An 18,297-nucleotide genomic window follows, 5' to 3' on the forward strand; every position below is an offset into this window, starting at 1 on the left:
TTAAGGACTTTAGACTTTATCCACAAGTCTAGCGATATATGCAGTGAAATTAAATTATTATTTTAACCGTCCACTTTCCTATATAATCATTTAAATTTCCTATATAGTTATTATAATTCTAATCAAATTGACTCACTGGAAGTAAACAAGAAAATCAATACATTTGTGATGTCATAGTGACGTAAAACGTCTATTTACCAAAATATGTCAAATGACCTTGCTAGTTTGTAATTTGTAAACATTACTTCGGTAAAACATTTTGAAAATATTCTCATTAATATTGAGGATTTTGCATCAATCAATCACTTTTTTCGAAAACTAAGCAATACCTGTGAGAGTACAAAATGAACATCGATTTTGAAACCATGGCAGTGTTAGAAGAGGAATCTCAAAACGTGAGTGTTTTGTCCTTTGTTGTTAGAATTAGACCAATCTGCATTATCTGGGACGGCTTATCGGAGTCATGTGTTAATTTATCTCGGTTTTGCTCGGAATCAAATGTTTAATTCGAATAGGTTATGATTAGACTTCCTGGTTTATTTTTGTTTTTGTTGACTGGGCTTAGATGAACTTGTTGCAAGGTATTATTGCACAACAAAATGAAGGTCTTTCATGGCCGATTTTGAAGGTTTCATACTTATAATTTTTTTATCAAAACTTGCTAAATTGGGTGCTAAATATTTTCAAATTAGATTAGATTAGCAAACCTCTTAAAACCAAGGAGTCCCCTGGGTTGGACTAAAGCAAAGGGGGTGCAGACACTTAGAAAAATTTTCATCAGTGATGTTATTATGACACCTATTTTTTAGAGAATATGCTAAAATAAGCATGTTTTGTAGGTAAAACTTTTCTCTAAAATCAAAAATGGCCGAGATATTTGACCCGCAAGTTGGAACAGTAAATTTAAGTAACAGAGACAAGATAGGTGCGACGACGAGCGAAGCGAGGAGGAGTGTGTTAGGTTGACCGCGATGATCAGACATGTTATTGTACCTACTAAAAAAATTCTAAGTCTTTTTTTTGCACCCCCTTTGCTTTAGGCCAACTGTGCCCTGTGTATGTAACTCAAATTATGTTTTGAGAATATTGTCTTCGGTTACCGCGATAGTTACTCATGAAATAAAACTATGAAAACGGATTATATCAACGTGGTCAACGGGTGACTGAGGAAAAATTAATGTAATTTTTCCTCAGTCACCCGTTGACCACGAACGCTGTAAAGAGTTCGAAACGTCGGGATGTATTATAAATTCAATATACGCGATATAATCCGTTTTCATAGTTTTATTTCATATGTTTTGAGAACCTAAATTAAAAATGTATTTTTCTAAATCTACTAATTTAGACTATTTGAATGAACGATGTTATCCGTTTAAATAGTTTTTTTCCATGAATAACTATTGCAGTAACTAAAGACAGTATTTTAGACATATTATAATAAAAAAAAAATTATACATATATATATCAAATCAAAACTACTTCACAAATAATTGGAGAAAAGTACCCTTTATAACTTGCATTTATAGCTCTTGTAGCTATTAAATGAAATATTAAACTAATAGAATTGGATACACATTTAAACCGCAAAAAAAATTTTGGCTGGTCCACTGGCACTTATTTTTTTGCCACCGTGTATACATTTTGTGAAACATGTACAGTCACCATCAGATACATTGGAGCGACCGAGGTGCTAAAAATATCTCGACACACACTAACGCCATAAAAATAGAGGTAGTGTTCAGATTTGTCAGTAGATTGGTCACTCCAATATATCTGATTGTAACTGTTCCTACAGGTTTTGTTGGGCACCTATCTGACCAGTGCTGACCGAGCAACAGTGAAGCAACTAGCAGTTAACTATTTTTTAGTTTGTGTACAAGCACATGTTAGGCCCGTGTGAATAGTAAATATATATCTATCATGTTTTTCACTAATTGTTCATACTGCTGGCATAGAGAAATACCCTAGTTAACTCTGCACACTCAAATCAGATCCCTGCGTCAATGAAGTAAAGTAAAAGTAGTCTTTATTTGCCTTTAACTATATTTGTAATATTTTTTGGTTAACAGTGTTTACCATAACTTTATTACAGCAGGGTACAATAATTTGTGTTACATTAAGCTTTCAAACACATAAACACAATGTATTGTAGTTATTTATAGATACAGTACACGTTAGTTTTTTTTTTTTAATAAAAATATTTTTATTGACAGAAGCAAGTACAAAATAGGTTTTGAAGTCCCTGACTTCTGAGCTAGGTAAAAACCTGTGTTACAGATTGGTCATAAATATAACAATGCATGACAATCAACTTCACGAAACATAGACTTTGGAAGTACTAAAGTGCAAATTAATAGCTCATATCAGTTTCCAGATAACCATTCGACCAATATTATATACGCTATTTGACATTACTGAATTTAAATAATACTAGAATTTATTTTGATTATGACGCCATCTAGCGCGCTTCGCGTAAACTATTGTCGCGCGTAGTTAACTTGAGTAGTTTTGAGGTGGTTTGGTAGATGGCGCTGTCGCCAAAGCCTGGATGTGGTTTTGAAAAAAAAAATGCACTTGAATGTCTTGAAGCCCTGAAAATGCGCAGCAAGGCGGCTCTCGTTCTTAAAAGGTCAAAACGGGCTTCCCTGGTGCCGAGGAAGGCTGGATCTGTCCCAACGGTGAGTAACTCTCTAGAAAATTTATTAAAATTGTGTTTTTCGTGTGTATTATTCATATTTTAATTCTAGAATACCTATGTCGATAGATCCAGGCATTGGGATGGCGGGTATTGATTTTTCAAGCAAGTCTAGGATATTCTTTGTAAATGACGCTGAACTATTAACGGCTACAGTAACAAAGCCTAAGGTCCGATATTTTTTTTATTTTAATAAGGGCACGGCTACTTTTATTTATACCGCGATATGTGGGAATAACGTAGATAGCTACTTACTTAGGTTCTGTAGATCTGACCTGCTAGCATGAGTTTTGTTCGCGGGCGCGGCTGCATACATCTAGCGCGACTACAACTCACCGCGCCACAGAACAAATAATAGTACCTACTAAGTACAGAAGGACCACTCTCTAACAAAACGCGTCTATTACGACAGATATGACCGCAAGGTAGCGCAAGCGCAAGCAGGCGTCCGTTCCGTAGCAGTGCGCGGCAACTACTATGACTATTAGATTAGGCTGCTCGCGCGCGAGAACGCAACTTATGCTAGCCGGTCTGTAGTCCAGATCTTTTTAATAGGTATTTTACATGAATAAAAGAGTAAAACTTCTCTATTTCTCTAATTACTAAAATATTTTTGCAAGTGTCTGCCTACCTATTACCTTGTTTATTATATATGCACAACTTGTATGACTTATCGTAGACATGACGTAATCTATTAATTATTGAAGTTCATTTTGGGGGAAGAACGGAACGGACGGGTGCGGTAGGTAATAATAATTATACTCACTGTGCTTACTCTGTTTAATTAAAACTGCTAGAGTTAGACCAAGTGTCTGCAACGATTTTGATAGCACACGCAGTGCAAGTGTCATTTATACGTCATAATTTCATAGAAATTTGACGTTAAAAATAACACTTGCACTGCGTATGCTAACAAACCCGTTGCACTTTTCTTGGTCTAACTCTATTTTAAGCAAATCTAATATTGATGCATTGCCTAAAGAATACGAAAAAAAATCGTAGTCCACTTTGAATGACTTTCAGACTTTTCATAACCGCAGCTCTGAAATCTTTCAGTCAACTTCAGGCTAGCTTTCAGATCATAGCCACGTTGCATAGCCATCTATATTTCATAGGCACAGTATTTACGTACAGTCACCATCGGAGCGGCCGAGGTGGTCACAAATATCTGAACACGCCTCTAATGTCATGGCGCTAGGTGCGTGTTCAGATATTTTTGAACACTTGGGCCGCTCCGATATATCTGATGGCGACTGTACCATTGCCTGTTAAAGAGGTATCATTTAACTGAGGCGTTTTGAAAGAAGTCATTATGGTCAGCTATGGACTGGCTGCATGAATCTGGTTTTTATTGTGTTAAGTATGTAAAAATGTAACATGTGGACTTCAAACTTCGTAGGAAGACACTAATTTATATTACAACACACGAAAAGTAAATTCAGCGTTTAAATAAAAATTTAAAGCTAGTAACAGGAACGATTTGAGTAGGGACTTGAAATTCGTAGGAAGACAAGACAATATTATAAAGTAAGAAAAATAATTTCAGTGCTTTTGAGAATGAATCGCCTAATAGGGTTAAAAACGGGTTGAAAGGGTGTATCGGGAAATAAATCTATGCGAAGTCGTGGGCAACAGCTAGTAAACTATAAAGATTTTCGAATACACTATCACCCTACCTACTACCATAATTTGTCCTAGCTAAAAGCTAGTCAAACGCCGACGGTTTCTATGTTGTTACGTGTCGTATGTCTGTAATACTTTGCTATTTCTATGTTACATACCTAAGGTAGAGGTACTTACCATAGAGAGGCATTATAACGAAATTTCTATTTTCGCGGTAGGCACTGTGCTCAAAATTTATACTTTTTCGTGCCAATAAGTATGATTATATATGAAACTTCACGGGTGTTTATCGTGCCCACCCAGCCAAACACGTACGTTTGATAAAGATAAAGACTTGAATGTTTGCATTTATAAATAAATAATATGTCTTTAGGTATACTAGATTTGTAAGCACTTGATTATATTTTTAACTAGTATATAAATAAATAACTGCTATCGATACTACTTACGCAGCGTAGTCCGTAGGCGAACACCACGCGAACGCCAAGCGAAGCGATGCGGCGCGGGGTGATTCAATCCTTTGATACCTATAGAAGTGTCCTACGTGCATGGGCGATCTCGTTACGAACGCGAACGCCGTGGGTCCGCCACGCCGCAAACCGCCCAGAAATAGGAGCCCCGCTTGGCGGGGCTCCGTCTAGTTAAGTTATGATGTTTAAGTTTTTTTTAAGTCATGGTCACCCTAACGAAATTGCCTTCGACAATTTGCAAACCCCTTCGCGTTTATAAAATAACGGCGCCGTTTGTAAACGGCGGATTCTTACAAAATGCCTGCGACATATTGTCCCTAAAACGAGCTAGACTGAAAAGGTTGGCGGGTGGACCTATGAAATATTGCATTATTTCACGTGAAATGTAGTGTACCTTCAGTGGACATGCGTAAACTTTTATTAGAAATCGGTATATCTATCCGAATTCGCATACATATACACGGTGTTTCATGACCCACTGAAAACCTAAAAACAGTTTGTTCAGAATCGATAGGAGAATCGATTGCGCTATATTTTAATGGGGATAATTTTTTTATATTTTTTTATTATTTTTACATGCCAAGTCTACAAGTTTGTAATGCGACAATATCAATAACTAGCATTTGACACGTTATTTGTCAATGAGCAACACCCTTAACTGGCCATTGGTAAACATTATCTCGTTGCAGTAAGGTATGCAAATGGTCAGTTAACAGTGTTTACGATGGTAACTAGCAATTGTTTGACGTCACTCAAACGACGAAGTATCTTGTGTAGAATTACCAGTCGAATACAATTGTTAAGAACAGTAAACAACGAATATTTTTTTTAAATATGTATCGGATTAAAGAATAAATACTCAAGATGAGATCAAAATAAAAAAAATCTATTGGGGTGTCTCAGGTTTTCAGTAGCTCAAGTAACGCCGTGTTTAAGTCGGGTGACAATGCAATATTATGGTACCATCGAGCTGATCTGATGATGGAGACAGGACGTGGCAATAGGAACTGTGATAAAACAACGAAACCTAATTGTTTGTCTTGATTAGTATTAGTTGGCTGTGGAAAGAAAAGTACAGTCAGCGATAAAAGCTTGTACCAAAAATTAAATTATTAAATTATTTAATATTTAATAATTCGATTTTTATTAAATTTATATATTAATGATATTATTTTAATTAAGTACATATAGTACTAGAAATGTAAAGATACACCTAGATTTAAGAATGTTGCAGTGCCCTACCAGGGTGTCATGTACCTACAAATGTATTTATTGTAATACCTGTATTATGATGAACATGATAGCAATAAAGATATGAATATGAAATAAATTTATGCCAAAAACTTATAGTACCTGTACATGGAGCTAACTACCTGTTTTTAATTCATAGTTGGGTAACTATTTTGTCTATTTTACAATAAACAAAGTTACAAATACACAAACTCATTTACGCGCCCATAATTCCGGGGTATGGTCCCTATCCTACTCTACGTGTCTACGTTCATTCAGTCGACGGTCGACGAGTCAGCAGCAGAAGTTGCTAAGCGAGCGAGGTGTTCAAAATGATCTTGACGCGACTTTATTGTTAATAGAATAAGAGCGTGTCAAGGTAATTTTGAACATCTCGCCCGCTTGGCAACTTCTGCTGCTGACTGTGTACAGTCACACACAAGAAAAGACAGGGATGGCGATTCGATATGGAAACAATTTATTAACTGCGCAATAGTAAACGTGGTTGTAATGTGGGTTACCTTTTCATACAAAAGGTAGAGTCAAACCAAGCCAACTCTGCAAGTCGGCACAGACTTTACAGTGAGTGTGTGGTGGTGTAAGTGTGGAAGTGCTACCAAAAAAATCCTATAAGAATATATAGTTTGTAGTGAAATTTCCATACTTTGTCACGTCTACGTCGGTGCACAGTTATTTAGCTTAGTTACGCAGCGTCTTACGTAAGCGAACAACTCGCGGCGCGGCGCGGCGAGCCTACGGCGGCGTTCGCGTTCGCAACGAGATCGCCCACGTGGGACACTAAACTTGAATAGGTATCAAAGGAAGGATTGATTCACCCCGCGCCGCATTGCTTCGCTTCGCGTTCGCGTGTTGTTCGCCTACGTAGTACGCTGCGTATGACGGACTCTGTCTAACTACAAATCTGATTTCTACTGAACCTCTAAAGCAGTAAGTGTATAGTATATAGAACGTAACAAATGACATAATAAGAATAAGTACCCTTTTGGTTGACGACATGACAACTGCACAGTAATTTTTAATTTACAGTCGTTCCTTTCAATATTTTTGGCGGATAAGTAATGTAATGCACCTCTACCATTCTCTACCATTTTACGTTTCGTCCTTCCTTTTATGAATGTTTTGGTTTTAATATTCGTAGGTATTTAAATTTTTCAATTACAAACTGAGCTCAACATGAATTCGTTCCCTAAATTATTTTCACAGCGAAGTCGGGAATGTATGAAGGTCATATCTGCATGCGAGTTAGGGTTAGCGGTTAGTACCTATTATTATTACCACGCTATGGCTATATTTAGCCCTTTCCAATGGCATATCCACCTATTGATATATAGTATTTAGATATTTGCGTCTCAATTTAATTTACTAAATCTTTTAGTGACCTAGGACATTATATGCGCAGTTAAGTAAAACGCAGTAAATTTTTCACGGCTATGCATTCATAAAGTAAACGCCGTAAACGCACTAAGGAAAACGCAGTCATTCAGCCAGTATTCCTTAGAGCGTTAAGGTCACTCGAAAAAGGTAATCTATTGCGTTGCAGTTTCTGGCCGGTTATCCGTCGAAAAGTTTTCTTTTATAAATAAAGAACGCAGCTCGTTCTGCGCAGACCTAGCGGCGCAGTCAGTGTGTGTTCGAACGGTAGGAGGAGCGGACACGGCGCGGCGATCCACTGGCAAAAACGTAAGTTTTAATCTGATTATAACAAGTTTCTTGAATAAAAACCTGTGTCAAATAAAAGATTATATAATATTGCGTGTTTAAATACAAGTTTAAACTAGTTTTTAGTTTAGGAAACAGTTTTGTTTTAAGGTTAGATTTACTACGTCGCAAATGAGCAACGTACGACGCAGTTCGCGCGTGCCGGTGTTGTGTTGCTAACCGCGATACAAACAATTAACTGCGTATTTGCTACAATGACTACAATGTGACTAAATGTATTTGAATGGTAATTAGGTGTTAGGATATTATATCTAGATTATCTAGTATGATAGGTCATGGCAATTGCATATTGCAGGGCGTTTAAGGCATGCGCAGTTTACAGAATCCCGGTGCATTTCATCGATTTGTATGGTTTATTAATATAACTGCGTCGTATGCATTTACAACATTCTCACTTATATATATGTAAACCATGGATAGCTTTATGCAATAGTATGTAGCTGTAACTGCGAAGCGAAATTTCGTTGGTGTTTTGCCATTACAAACGCAACGTTTTTCGTTCAAAAGAAACTTAGGTATTACTTACTAGTAGATAGGTAGGGCACTAGTAGCTACCAACTGCGCAACATCGAACCCTATACTAGGAATCGGTACTTATCAGCTACTGAATGTAAGGTATTCATCTAAAATGTGCAAACCCAAAATCGTAAAAGGGCCACCAAATAAAAAAAACCGGACAAGTGCGAGTCGGACTCGCCCTCGCCTACCGAGGGTTACTTTACCTTATTTTTTTGATAGGTATTTTTAATTTTTTTACAAAATTATAGTTTTGAGATTTTTCCCTGTACCTACTTGTAGTCTAAGACGATATTACTTGCCAAATTAATAGTTCTAGGCCATCGGGAAGTACTCTATACATTGTGATTCCTGTGAGTGTGACGAAATATACGTTTTTTGTAGCATAAACAAACCTACATTTTTTTTACATTAAATTTGAAGTTTGATTTTTTCACAGCTTCAAGGTACTGTAGACCTAAGTATATGGTTTTAATTTCAACTCCATACCTCTACGCGTTCTCGAGATAAAGGGTCTAGACAGACGGACGGACGGACAACAAAGTGATCCTATAAGGGTTCCGTTTTTTCCTTTTGAGGTACGGAAACCTAGTACCTAACTGAATTATGGAAACGGCAAAACGCATTTGAGGTAAATGCAAAACCAATGGCCGCTTTTATACCTACTTTATCGTATCGCCCACGGTAATGACACGATTTTATCGTCACGTCACAATAATGGAGGTATAAAAGCGGCAATTGGTTCCCTTTTGGTTTAGGATATTCCAATTGCTTAGGTAGATATATAGATAAACTGTTTATTTGTTTGCCACAATACACACAAAATATACAAATACAAAAATGACATAGGTACACAGAACAATCCAGAAAAAAATAGAAATTACAACAACAAATAAGAGTCACACAGATTTTTACATAATAGAGAAAAAGGAAAAATACATATAAATACTGTTTTATACAAATAAAAATCCTGTGTGCGTCGCAGCAAAACAAAAAGGTTCTGGCTCAGTATTACGCTTCACCCATTAGGAAAAGCACTGATTTTCTGCCAGGACCAGATCACGTCAACAAAAAATAGTGGAAAATAAGGAAATATTCGAAAGTTAGTACTTACCTAATTAATTATTAATAAATAACTAGTGACACAGTTTAAACTATAGAGACATATAATACTTGTACATAGTTGTGACATAGAAGTGTCAGTGTGGTTAGCATGTATGTAGTTTCAAATGTGATGTAGAGAAAATCTTTATTTTTAAGCAGGATTACTAGGACTAAATTCGGTAATCAGCAACCAGGTAACCGTGAGGAATTCCCAAACTTTGCTTCTCTAAAAGGAATTTTTTGAAATGAAATTTGAAACTACGCATGGTTTTCATAACACGAATAGGTGGAGGAATATTGTTCCAACACCTACCTACCAACACCTAGGTACAGTGAGGTTCGAAATTGCATGGAGAAATTATGAATGAATTCCATTCATAATTTCTTTCTTACTCAACTTTAATTATTTATTAGTAGCCAGTGTAGCGCCACCATCAGTACCATCTGTTTTGTTTTAGGATTCTCTTGGATTCAAGCGGCTTGAGAGGTTTATAAGTTCAAAATTTGTCACGTACTAATACCTATTATCTATTACGTGTTTTTCGCACTGTATCGGTCTAAAATCCCCAGCCTTAAAATAGTGTACTAAACTAACCGATAGCTGCAGTATTTGATGCAACACGCAAAATGGCAGAGGTCATAACTTTATGACGTCACCCGGGCGGAGGAGAGTGCGACCCTGAACACCCTATTTATATCCTGCTGCATAAGCTCCCTTTTATTGATTGTAGAGATGTATAAATTAAGAATTAGTGGCTCTGATCTGTAAACGGACAAGTATTTTTTTTTTACAAATTTTGAGTTTTGAGATTTTTTCCTGTACTTGTAGTGTATGACGATATTACTTGCCAAATTTCATTAGTTCTAGGTCAACGGTAAGTACCTTATAAATTTTGATTATCTTGAGTGTCGAAATATACGTTTTTTTCTGCATAACCGGCCGTATCTTTTTTTACGTTAACTTAGAAGTTTGATTTTTTACAGAGCTCTAAGGGACTTTAGTATATGGTTTGGTATGGTACGGAATCCTAAAAATAAAAACGGAATCGAAAATAATATAAAAATATGTATAATTAAATAAAGCAATTTTCCTAAACGGGAAAAGCCTCAAAGGCAAAGTAAATGAGCTTTCCAATATAGGGATTAAAAACACATTGCACTCAATCCCTACCTAATAAGCTATCAGCGCTAAACGAACAATAAATTAAAAAGCAATCGCCTTACCTCATTGCAATTTCAACCATACTGCACTTACATTAAGGCGCAGTAATCGTTGCACCGCTTATCTTGTGCAAGTCCCAATAAGGTTTTAGTGTCAACGACCTAACTGTTTGTCGCGTTATCTGAGGATATTACTTTCAGGGCCAGAGAGTATTCGATTGGCACTGCACTGTGTTTTGAGAAGACCAACTGGCTGGGCATAATTTGTTTTTTTATTATTATTATCTACATCCATTAGGAAGACAATGAAAATAAACTGTGGACTGTATTTTTTCACCTCAGAATTCTTATTCTTGTCTGAACTCAGATTTGGTATTGAGATGTGTGAAATTAACGGTAATGTATTGGGGTAACTTCGAAAACTAGATAATTTTGAAAATAAATAATATCTACTAAACTTCAAGCACTTTCTGCTGTAGCAACTAGCAACATTAAGCAAGATGCCTTGGTAAGAGTTGCAGTGCTGACTGCTGACTTTACTTGAATGGATCTGATCTGCTTCTGACAGTCGTAAAGTACAGCACTCATAAAGGCCAGGCTTCGTATGCGTAGACGTGAACGTGCGCGCGCGCGCTAAAATCTTGGAGCCGTGCACACACAAGCGGTGTGCCGTCTCTCATAAGGATCTGTATATTACACCGCGCACATGCACGTCTACGCACGGTGTTCACGGGCCTTAAACACGCTTTTACGACATTGTTTTTTTTTACTAGACATAATTTAAAATCTAACCGTAAACGTATTGCCAACAGGAGTCCATAGACGGCGTATACGGGTCGCTCGGCGCGTCGGGTCCGGACACGGAGCGCCGCGAGAGCGGGAAGCGCGGCCGGCGGCCTGGCAGGAAGGCGCAACTCGACAAGCAGGACATGAAAGCCAAGCTGGGTAAGTATTTCTCTATCTCTCTCTCTTTCTATGTTCTAGAGCCTACAGCTAGTAAAGGTTAATGGCAGTCAGCTCCGCACATTTCTTCCAATCTTTAGCAAGGTTGAAATGGTCGTCTTTTCCAATTCTCGCCCATTCTCGGATGCTAAGTGGATGCTAATGCTACGCAGCTACTTTGTCTTTCTACAACAGTACAACTAGAACGTCTTTTTCCAGCACTTTTTGGGTGAGTAATATGTAGGCCGACAGGGATAGACAGGGTTGCAAACAAACTGGATATGAAAGCTAAGCTGGGTGAGTATCTATCTCCCTCTGACAGGAGTCAGACGGCGTATACGGGTCGCCCGGCGCGTCGGGTCCGGAGACGGAGCGCCGCGAGAGCAGGAAGCGCTTCCGGCGGTCTAACAGGAAGCAACTCGACAAGCAGGGTATGAAAGCCAAGCTGAGGTGAGTATGCAACCATCAGGGACAGACTGCCTCGAGTCCGGAGACTGCACACACCAATAGTGAAAGACATCGGGTCCATAAACTGAGTGAGATACTATGTATTTATTCCTTTGACATCGAGTCGAGAGTGCTGCGACTTGCAACGTCGTTCAAACCTGCCGACCCGTTTTCTGTCCGCAGGTTTTAGAGTTCAGTACTTATAAGTTAAATAAAACCATAGAAGATTTATAAAACAGTTACTGGTTCACGCCTTAAACCCCGTTTAGATGGTTCCACTACTTGCATACAATATTCGATCCATTGCTAACTACCTACAGAGCACAATCAATTCAGTCGATCGACCAAATACGAAAATCGCAGATTTTGACGTAGCCTTCGCAAAATCGAGTAAGTGCTATATTTTCAACCGCCCCTTTTCAGAGCGGAGTAGGCAGTCAGCGCGCGAGTGCCGCGCCAGGAAGAAGCTCCGCTACCAGTACTTGGAGGAGCTGGTGGCTGACAGGGAGCGCTCCGTGCTTGCACTCAGGAAGGAGCTCGACAAGGTAAGATAAATAGTGAGTGATTAAGAATCAAACATCTATAAGGTACAAGATTGCCTGTCAACGATCAAAAGCGCTACAAAAATCGAATTGTCAAGTGTCAGTGGAAGTAATTATTTGCTTTAGTAACAGCTAGGGTTTGCACGACGGATCTGAAATTTATGGGAAGATCCGCGGATCCGGATCCAGATCTGGATAATTATATACATATCGGATCCGGGTTGTAAACCCTAGTAACAGCATATTCCAAGATTATAGAGAGAGAGATATTCCAAGACCACCCACCGTATCTCCTAAAATCCTGAATGTAGCTTTTAGTAGCTGGCGGTCTAAAAGTGAATTTGTTGCCTTTGTCTTTCGAACTCATGAAATGTTCACATACGTGATGGCTTCCCTTTTGCCAGGCGTCTCTCACTCCGCGATTTCGTCGCGTCGCTACAAGTACCTGCGGCTGCCTCAATTTTGAGGTTTTACCATAGTAATTGCCGCACACCGCTATGGAACGGACGCCTGCACGCGCTTGCGCCGCCTTGCGCGTAGTAGTCGCTTTTTGTTAGGGAGTGAATCTTCTGTACCTGGTACTATAATATATTTTCTGTGCTTTTGCTCACTTAAATTACGAGTATATTTAAGCGTAAGCGTCATTTTAGATTGTGTGGTACTCATCTGACTCGTAAGACCGTGTTTTACTCCTTGGAACGTAGACAGTTAGCGCCCCTTGCACCATCCCACTACACTAACCCGGGGTTACCGGTTAAACCTGGAGTTACCATGGTTACCAGTACAATTTGACACTGGGTTAACGGTTTAACCGGGTTAGTGGGATGGTGCAAGTGACGCTTAGAGTGATATGATAAGCTGTGTATGTTTTTTAATAAATTAATTTGCCAATTATGTCTAAAATGGATTGACCAATATGACTACGGATTGGCTGCGGATTTTAGATACACCAGCAAGTCCAAGATAGGTTCTAAACACAACAAATATTATAATTAAGGGGAGGTATTTTACTAAGTCTTATTATAATTTTTATAACGGTTATAGTAAAATGAAGAAGTTTCTACTTTTATTTAAATAAATTAAAAGTTCTAAACAATTTTCATACAGCTAATTTGTTATTCATGTTCATGACCCCATGACCAACATGAAAATTAATTTCGAATTTTATTTAGATAAGTTTTGATCGAAATCAGACAGTTTCGTTGTTTGGTTTTTAATTACAGTAATTACAATTTTCACGAGCGCTCAAAACTATTGGCCACTATGAGATGTTTTTATGAAAACTGAACAAGTGACGTCATGGTATAGTCACCCTCCTTTTTTTGGTTCTACCCGATTTATTTAATAGAAATTGTGACAAAAAATAAATGCTGTCTAGGTTTTTCTAATAATTTTCTGGTACTTTATTTCGTGCATGGTATGAAATAATTTATTTTAAATACAGGCAGCATTCCTATTAGGAACTGATTGTAACCGAAATATTTTAACATTTCAGTATTACAAATGGAACCAAGAGCTAGACCAGGGCCGTATGCCCGAGGGTCTGGAGGCGATGCTCCAAGAGCTAGGCGTAGTCAAACAGGAGGAGAAACCCTTCTAGGCCTGCCGAGGTTCCCTGCTATCTCCCCCTTGGAGGAAACGAGGTAAAATCTACCTAAAATCTTTTTTTACCAAACCCCGGAGACCATCAAGAATCTTCATTGGATCTTACATCAGATTTTCAAGATTTCATCTCTTCGTTTGGATCCTTAATAAGATTTCCAACTTACGTTTCCTTGTAGTTTACTAAGATTGAAACTCTTTGTATGTTCAAATTTAAAGATTGACTCTTCATGTAAAATATTTGGATCATAATTTGTATGATTTTAAGAAGTAGATTCGATATGTTTACAAAAACGTTGACCAATTATTTAAAATATTTGGATCCTCAATTAACTTATCAAGACTTAAAATACCTATTTATTTAGATTCTTATAATTTTATCAACTTAAAATTTATTTACACGAAAATTTTGCAATGTTACCGTTTATATTTAAAAAAAAAACTGAGTGTATGACACTATTATTTTTAGAACAGTTTAAAAAAAAACTTAAAACGTATCATGTAAGGGACAGAAAAGCAGGGAATTGAAAGAGTTGTGTATTTTCAGATCAAGTATACAATATATTCCATATACATCACTTTTGATTTTGCGGAGTAACATACAATAAAATATATAATGTATTATTAATGATTTCTGAAGCCAGAATATGCCTTATTAATCATAATTGGTTTAGTTATTTTCATTATCAGTAATTATACTCAGCTATGTCTAAACACATTTAATAGGGGATAGGACTGTAATCAAAATAATTATTTTATATAGTAAGATATTAAAGGAAATATGAAAATACACAGAAATAAACTTATTTTAGGTCTTCTTTTATTTATTTATAGTCAAAGAATATCGTACTGATGGTTTGTTTTGATATTTCGAAAAAGTAACTAATTTAAGCTAGTTCTATCCTCTATTATAAGCTTAAGTCTCCAAAAAGCCTAAATAAGTATAATCTTAGCATTCTTAGCTGTCAAATAAAAAGAAGACCGGTATTCTCCGAAGTTCCTTTAAACTCCGCAAAATTGAAAGCTCTAGGCGTAAGTTAACTTTTTTTTATTGATGTGACGCACATATTTTTAGCGGGTTATCTTATTATGAATAGTCACAGTAATAGTTTGTTAATTTAAGTTTTAGTTTTGTGTTTTTATTATTATTATTATGAATCTATGAATATTACTTACGTTAAGTTTTGTTATTTGCCAGTTTCCGGGATCATTTACTTTTTATTAAACGTCTACCTTAATCAATTAGTTATGGTTATATGTTAGGATTAAGCTTATCTTTTGAATTGATGGAAAATTACGTGGTTTTCATTATTTTTAACGACTTTGTTTGGAATAACATAATTAAATTGTGTGTCAGGATTATTTTAATGTGATTTAAGTTTTAGTACCTAAATTTTAATGAAATATAATATTATTGGTGTTTGATATTTTCAATCTTAGCTGAATTTATGAAATGTAAGAAAATTTGTTTTACCGTTTGATTATTATATCACTTCTATTAATTTGACTTGACCGTTATTCGAAGCTTATTTAATTGAGATAGGCTGCACGTTGCACTAAAATTGTGCTAGTTTCTATTAAAATATCTCAGTTTTCCATGTAAAACAAGAATAAGATTGAACATTTCAAACTAACTCATGTGTCAATATTTTGGGGCAAAGGATCTAGTCTTTCTTTAGGAAGTGTGTAGTGTAACGTACTAGAATATCTAATCTCAAGGTATCTTTACTAATTCATAAAAGCACCATAGGTATAGTTATTCTGACCTATGGGTATTTAGATATTTGAGAACCATCCAACTTGATTTTTTATTTTTATCGAGAGTGGATAGACATATCTTAGGTAAGCATGCTCTATTCTAGATCACATCGGCACTTACCATCAGGTGAGATTGTGTTCAAATGCTTACCTTTATCCAATAAGAAAAGCTTTTGATTGTACTGCTTGTCTAATTGAGGCCAGATCTTTTGTTTAGTGTTGCCACTAGTAACATATTATATTTACATAAATCTAATACATAGTTTATGTTATATGTATTTTATTTACCAAAAAAACATCTAGGGTGGTATACTCGTCAACGGAGTGATAAAGTAGTTCATGCACATAATATTTGAGTTTTGCATCGAATATTTTTACTTATTTAATTAAGCTAATTAATACATTAACTTATGTTTACTTTATGTGATTAAGTCATAAATTGAAAGAAAGACTTGCTGTCTTTACTTTCAATTTATGGGAAAAGGTAAATAAAAATATACTTATGTTTTGCGTGATAAAAAAATTAATTCTAAAGAGTACTGAAATGTGTATAAAAAAAGAATTTTCGATTTATATTTAATTTAATGCTTTAAAAATTGTTTATTTGGCAAAGCATCTGTTTTTGCGTTTCCTATATTCATTTATAATAGTTACTTTTATGATTTAAGGTTTCTATCATTTTAATTAAGTTAATTTGCGATATACTTCCTTCGTTCAATTATTAGTTTTTATTTTAGTTGACAGTTAATAAATTTACCTGCACGTGGCTTAATAGTCATTTAGAATATTAAGTTTTTTCTTTAGTTCTTCAGTAGATTTTCTTTAGTTATTAATGACAGTTCCTTCATTTATTAGTACCTATTAAAAATACATAAATCAGCATATAAATTTTGTTAAATCATTTGGAGTTACATATATTTATAATGTTAAACCATAACTTGAAATTGACTTATGAATCAAAAGTCTATTATAAATATTAAAATTTGCCTTACTATTATAAATAAAATTGGAGACTTGACAGTGACTGACGTGATAAATGCTAAAAACTGTTTTTTTAAAATAAATTCTATAATCAATGCGAACGAACCATTTAACTTGAATATTTAACTACTTATTATCTTTTTCATCGGCAAATGGTACAGGGCTAATTTACCTGTTACATAGCTGTGAGCAGATTTAAGACGGTTAAATATTTCTTAAAATCTGCAACCCAAAACCTGACTAAAATATTTTTTTAACAGAAGACGCAAGTGTGTACTATAAACAGATTAACAGTCGTTAATTTGCATAAAAAAATATCCGTTATTACACATTACAAAATAGACATATAAACATTATATTTCCTTTAGCGATTCAGGTTAGGTTTTCTAAAGAAATATTTAGCAAAATCGCACCAAAAGTGACACCCGTAGGTACGTATACCATACCTTGTCTATGAAAATAATAATGGTTGGTTTATGAGTTAAAAAAAATATGTTTTTAAGTGTTAATATTATTTTTAATAAGTTTGTCGGCAATCCGCCTTCCAATCGCATTATCAATTTTAGTAAAAAAAAATATGTTTTTTTTTGTCGTTTTCAAATCAGATTTTTATATTTGTAAAGTATTTTTACAAAGAAAACAACAAAAACTAAAATTGTGGGAAGGCAATCCTTAGTGAAGGCTTGCCTAACACTATGATATTGTATTGTAGGATATACTTCAATACAATGTTATATTTTAGCCAAAAAAAGGAATACTTCATACAACCTATGGAAAATCCACCTCAATAGAATTAAGATTTGAGTATTTGAGTTAAGTACTATAATAACTGCATGATTGTCAGTTGATTCAATAGTTAAATTACGAGTTCTGTTAGAAAGGCTTATTTCAATGACGAGAACTTGTATTTTCCTATTGAGAAAATGAGGGTCTACCGCAAAAATCGAAAATAAAAATTTCGTTATTTATTTCTCCATCACTGTTGCATAATCACGCGATAAAGATACCTCCTTAACGAAATATCGATATCGATGTTTTATTTTTGCGGTAGACTCTCTGGCATTACATAGCTACTCGTAAGTGTAAATATAGTTAAACGTACGTAAGGGTACATTTACACTGGCCCGTTTAGGCTGCGTTCGCTTTGCACATTGGATGCAGTCAGCGGAACAGTATAAAGCTATTTTTAATGTATATTATATTGGTTTTTAATGTATTCATTATTTTGTTTTATTAAATTTATTACCTATTTATATAACCTATAAGGGTATGCTTAGTTTTTTTAACGATTTCGATAAATTTACATTTTTCTTGATTAAATATGAGTTTTACTCGAGACTCTTGGAGCTTAAACTGCAATCAGCGGAACAGTATAAAGCTATTTTTAATGTATATTATATTGGTTTTTTAATGTATTCATTATTTTGTTTTATTTAATTTATTACCTATTTATATAACCTATAGGGTATGCTTAGGTTTTTTAACG

General features: G+C 35.5%; 1 protein-coding gene across 1 annotated transcript; it reads left to right on the plus strand.

Annotated features, from left to right (window-relative positions):
• The first annotated feature begins 236 nt into the window (after positions 1 to 236).
• On the plus strand, positions 237 to 18,031 carry LOC134747229 (REPTOR-binding partner). The gene is made up of 4 exons (XM_063681832.1): positions 237 to 395; positions 11,352 to 11,484; positions 12,352 to 12,473; positions 13,966 to 18,031. Exons 1-4 carry the CDS (start codon positions 345 to 347, stop codon positions 14,068 to 14,070), a joined length of 411 nt encoding a protein of 136 aa, XP_063537902.1. The 5' UTR covers positions 237 to 344; the 3' UTR covers positions 14,071 to 18,031.
• Positions 18,032 to 18,297: the final 266 nt, after the last annotated feature.

The sequence above is a fragment of the Cydia strobilella genome, chromosome 14 (assembly GCF_947568885.1).
Source record: "Cydia strobilella chromosome 14, ilCydStro3.1, whole genome shotgun sequence".
NCBI lineage: Eukaryota > Metazoa > Arthropoda > Insecta > Lepidoptera > Tortricidae > Cydia > Cydia strobilella.

Excerpts from the sequence above, each read along its gene's own strand:
- LOC134747229 (XM_063681832.1), top strand. The coding sequence starts at position 345 with ATGAACATCGATTTTGAAACCATGGCAGTGTTAGAAGAGGAATCTCAA. Across the intron at positions 11,485-12,351 it reads GGACATGAAAGCCAAGCTGG|AGCGGAGTAGGCAGTCAGCG; the intron begins GTAAGTATTTCT and ends GCCCCTTTTCAG. Across the intron at positions 12,474-13,965 it reads TCAGGAAGGAGCTCGACAAG|TATTACAAATGGAACCAAGA; the intron begins GTAAGATAAATA and ends TTAACATTTCAG.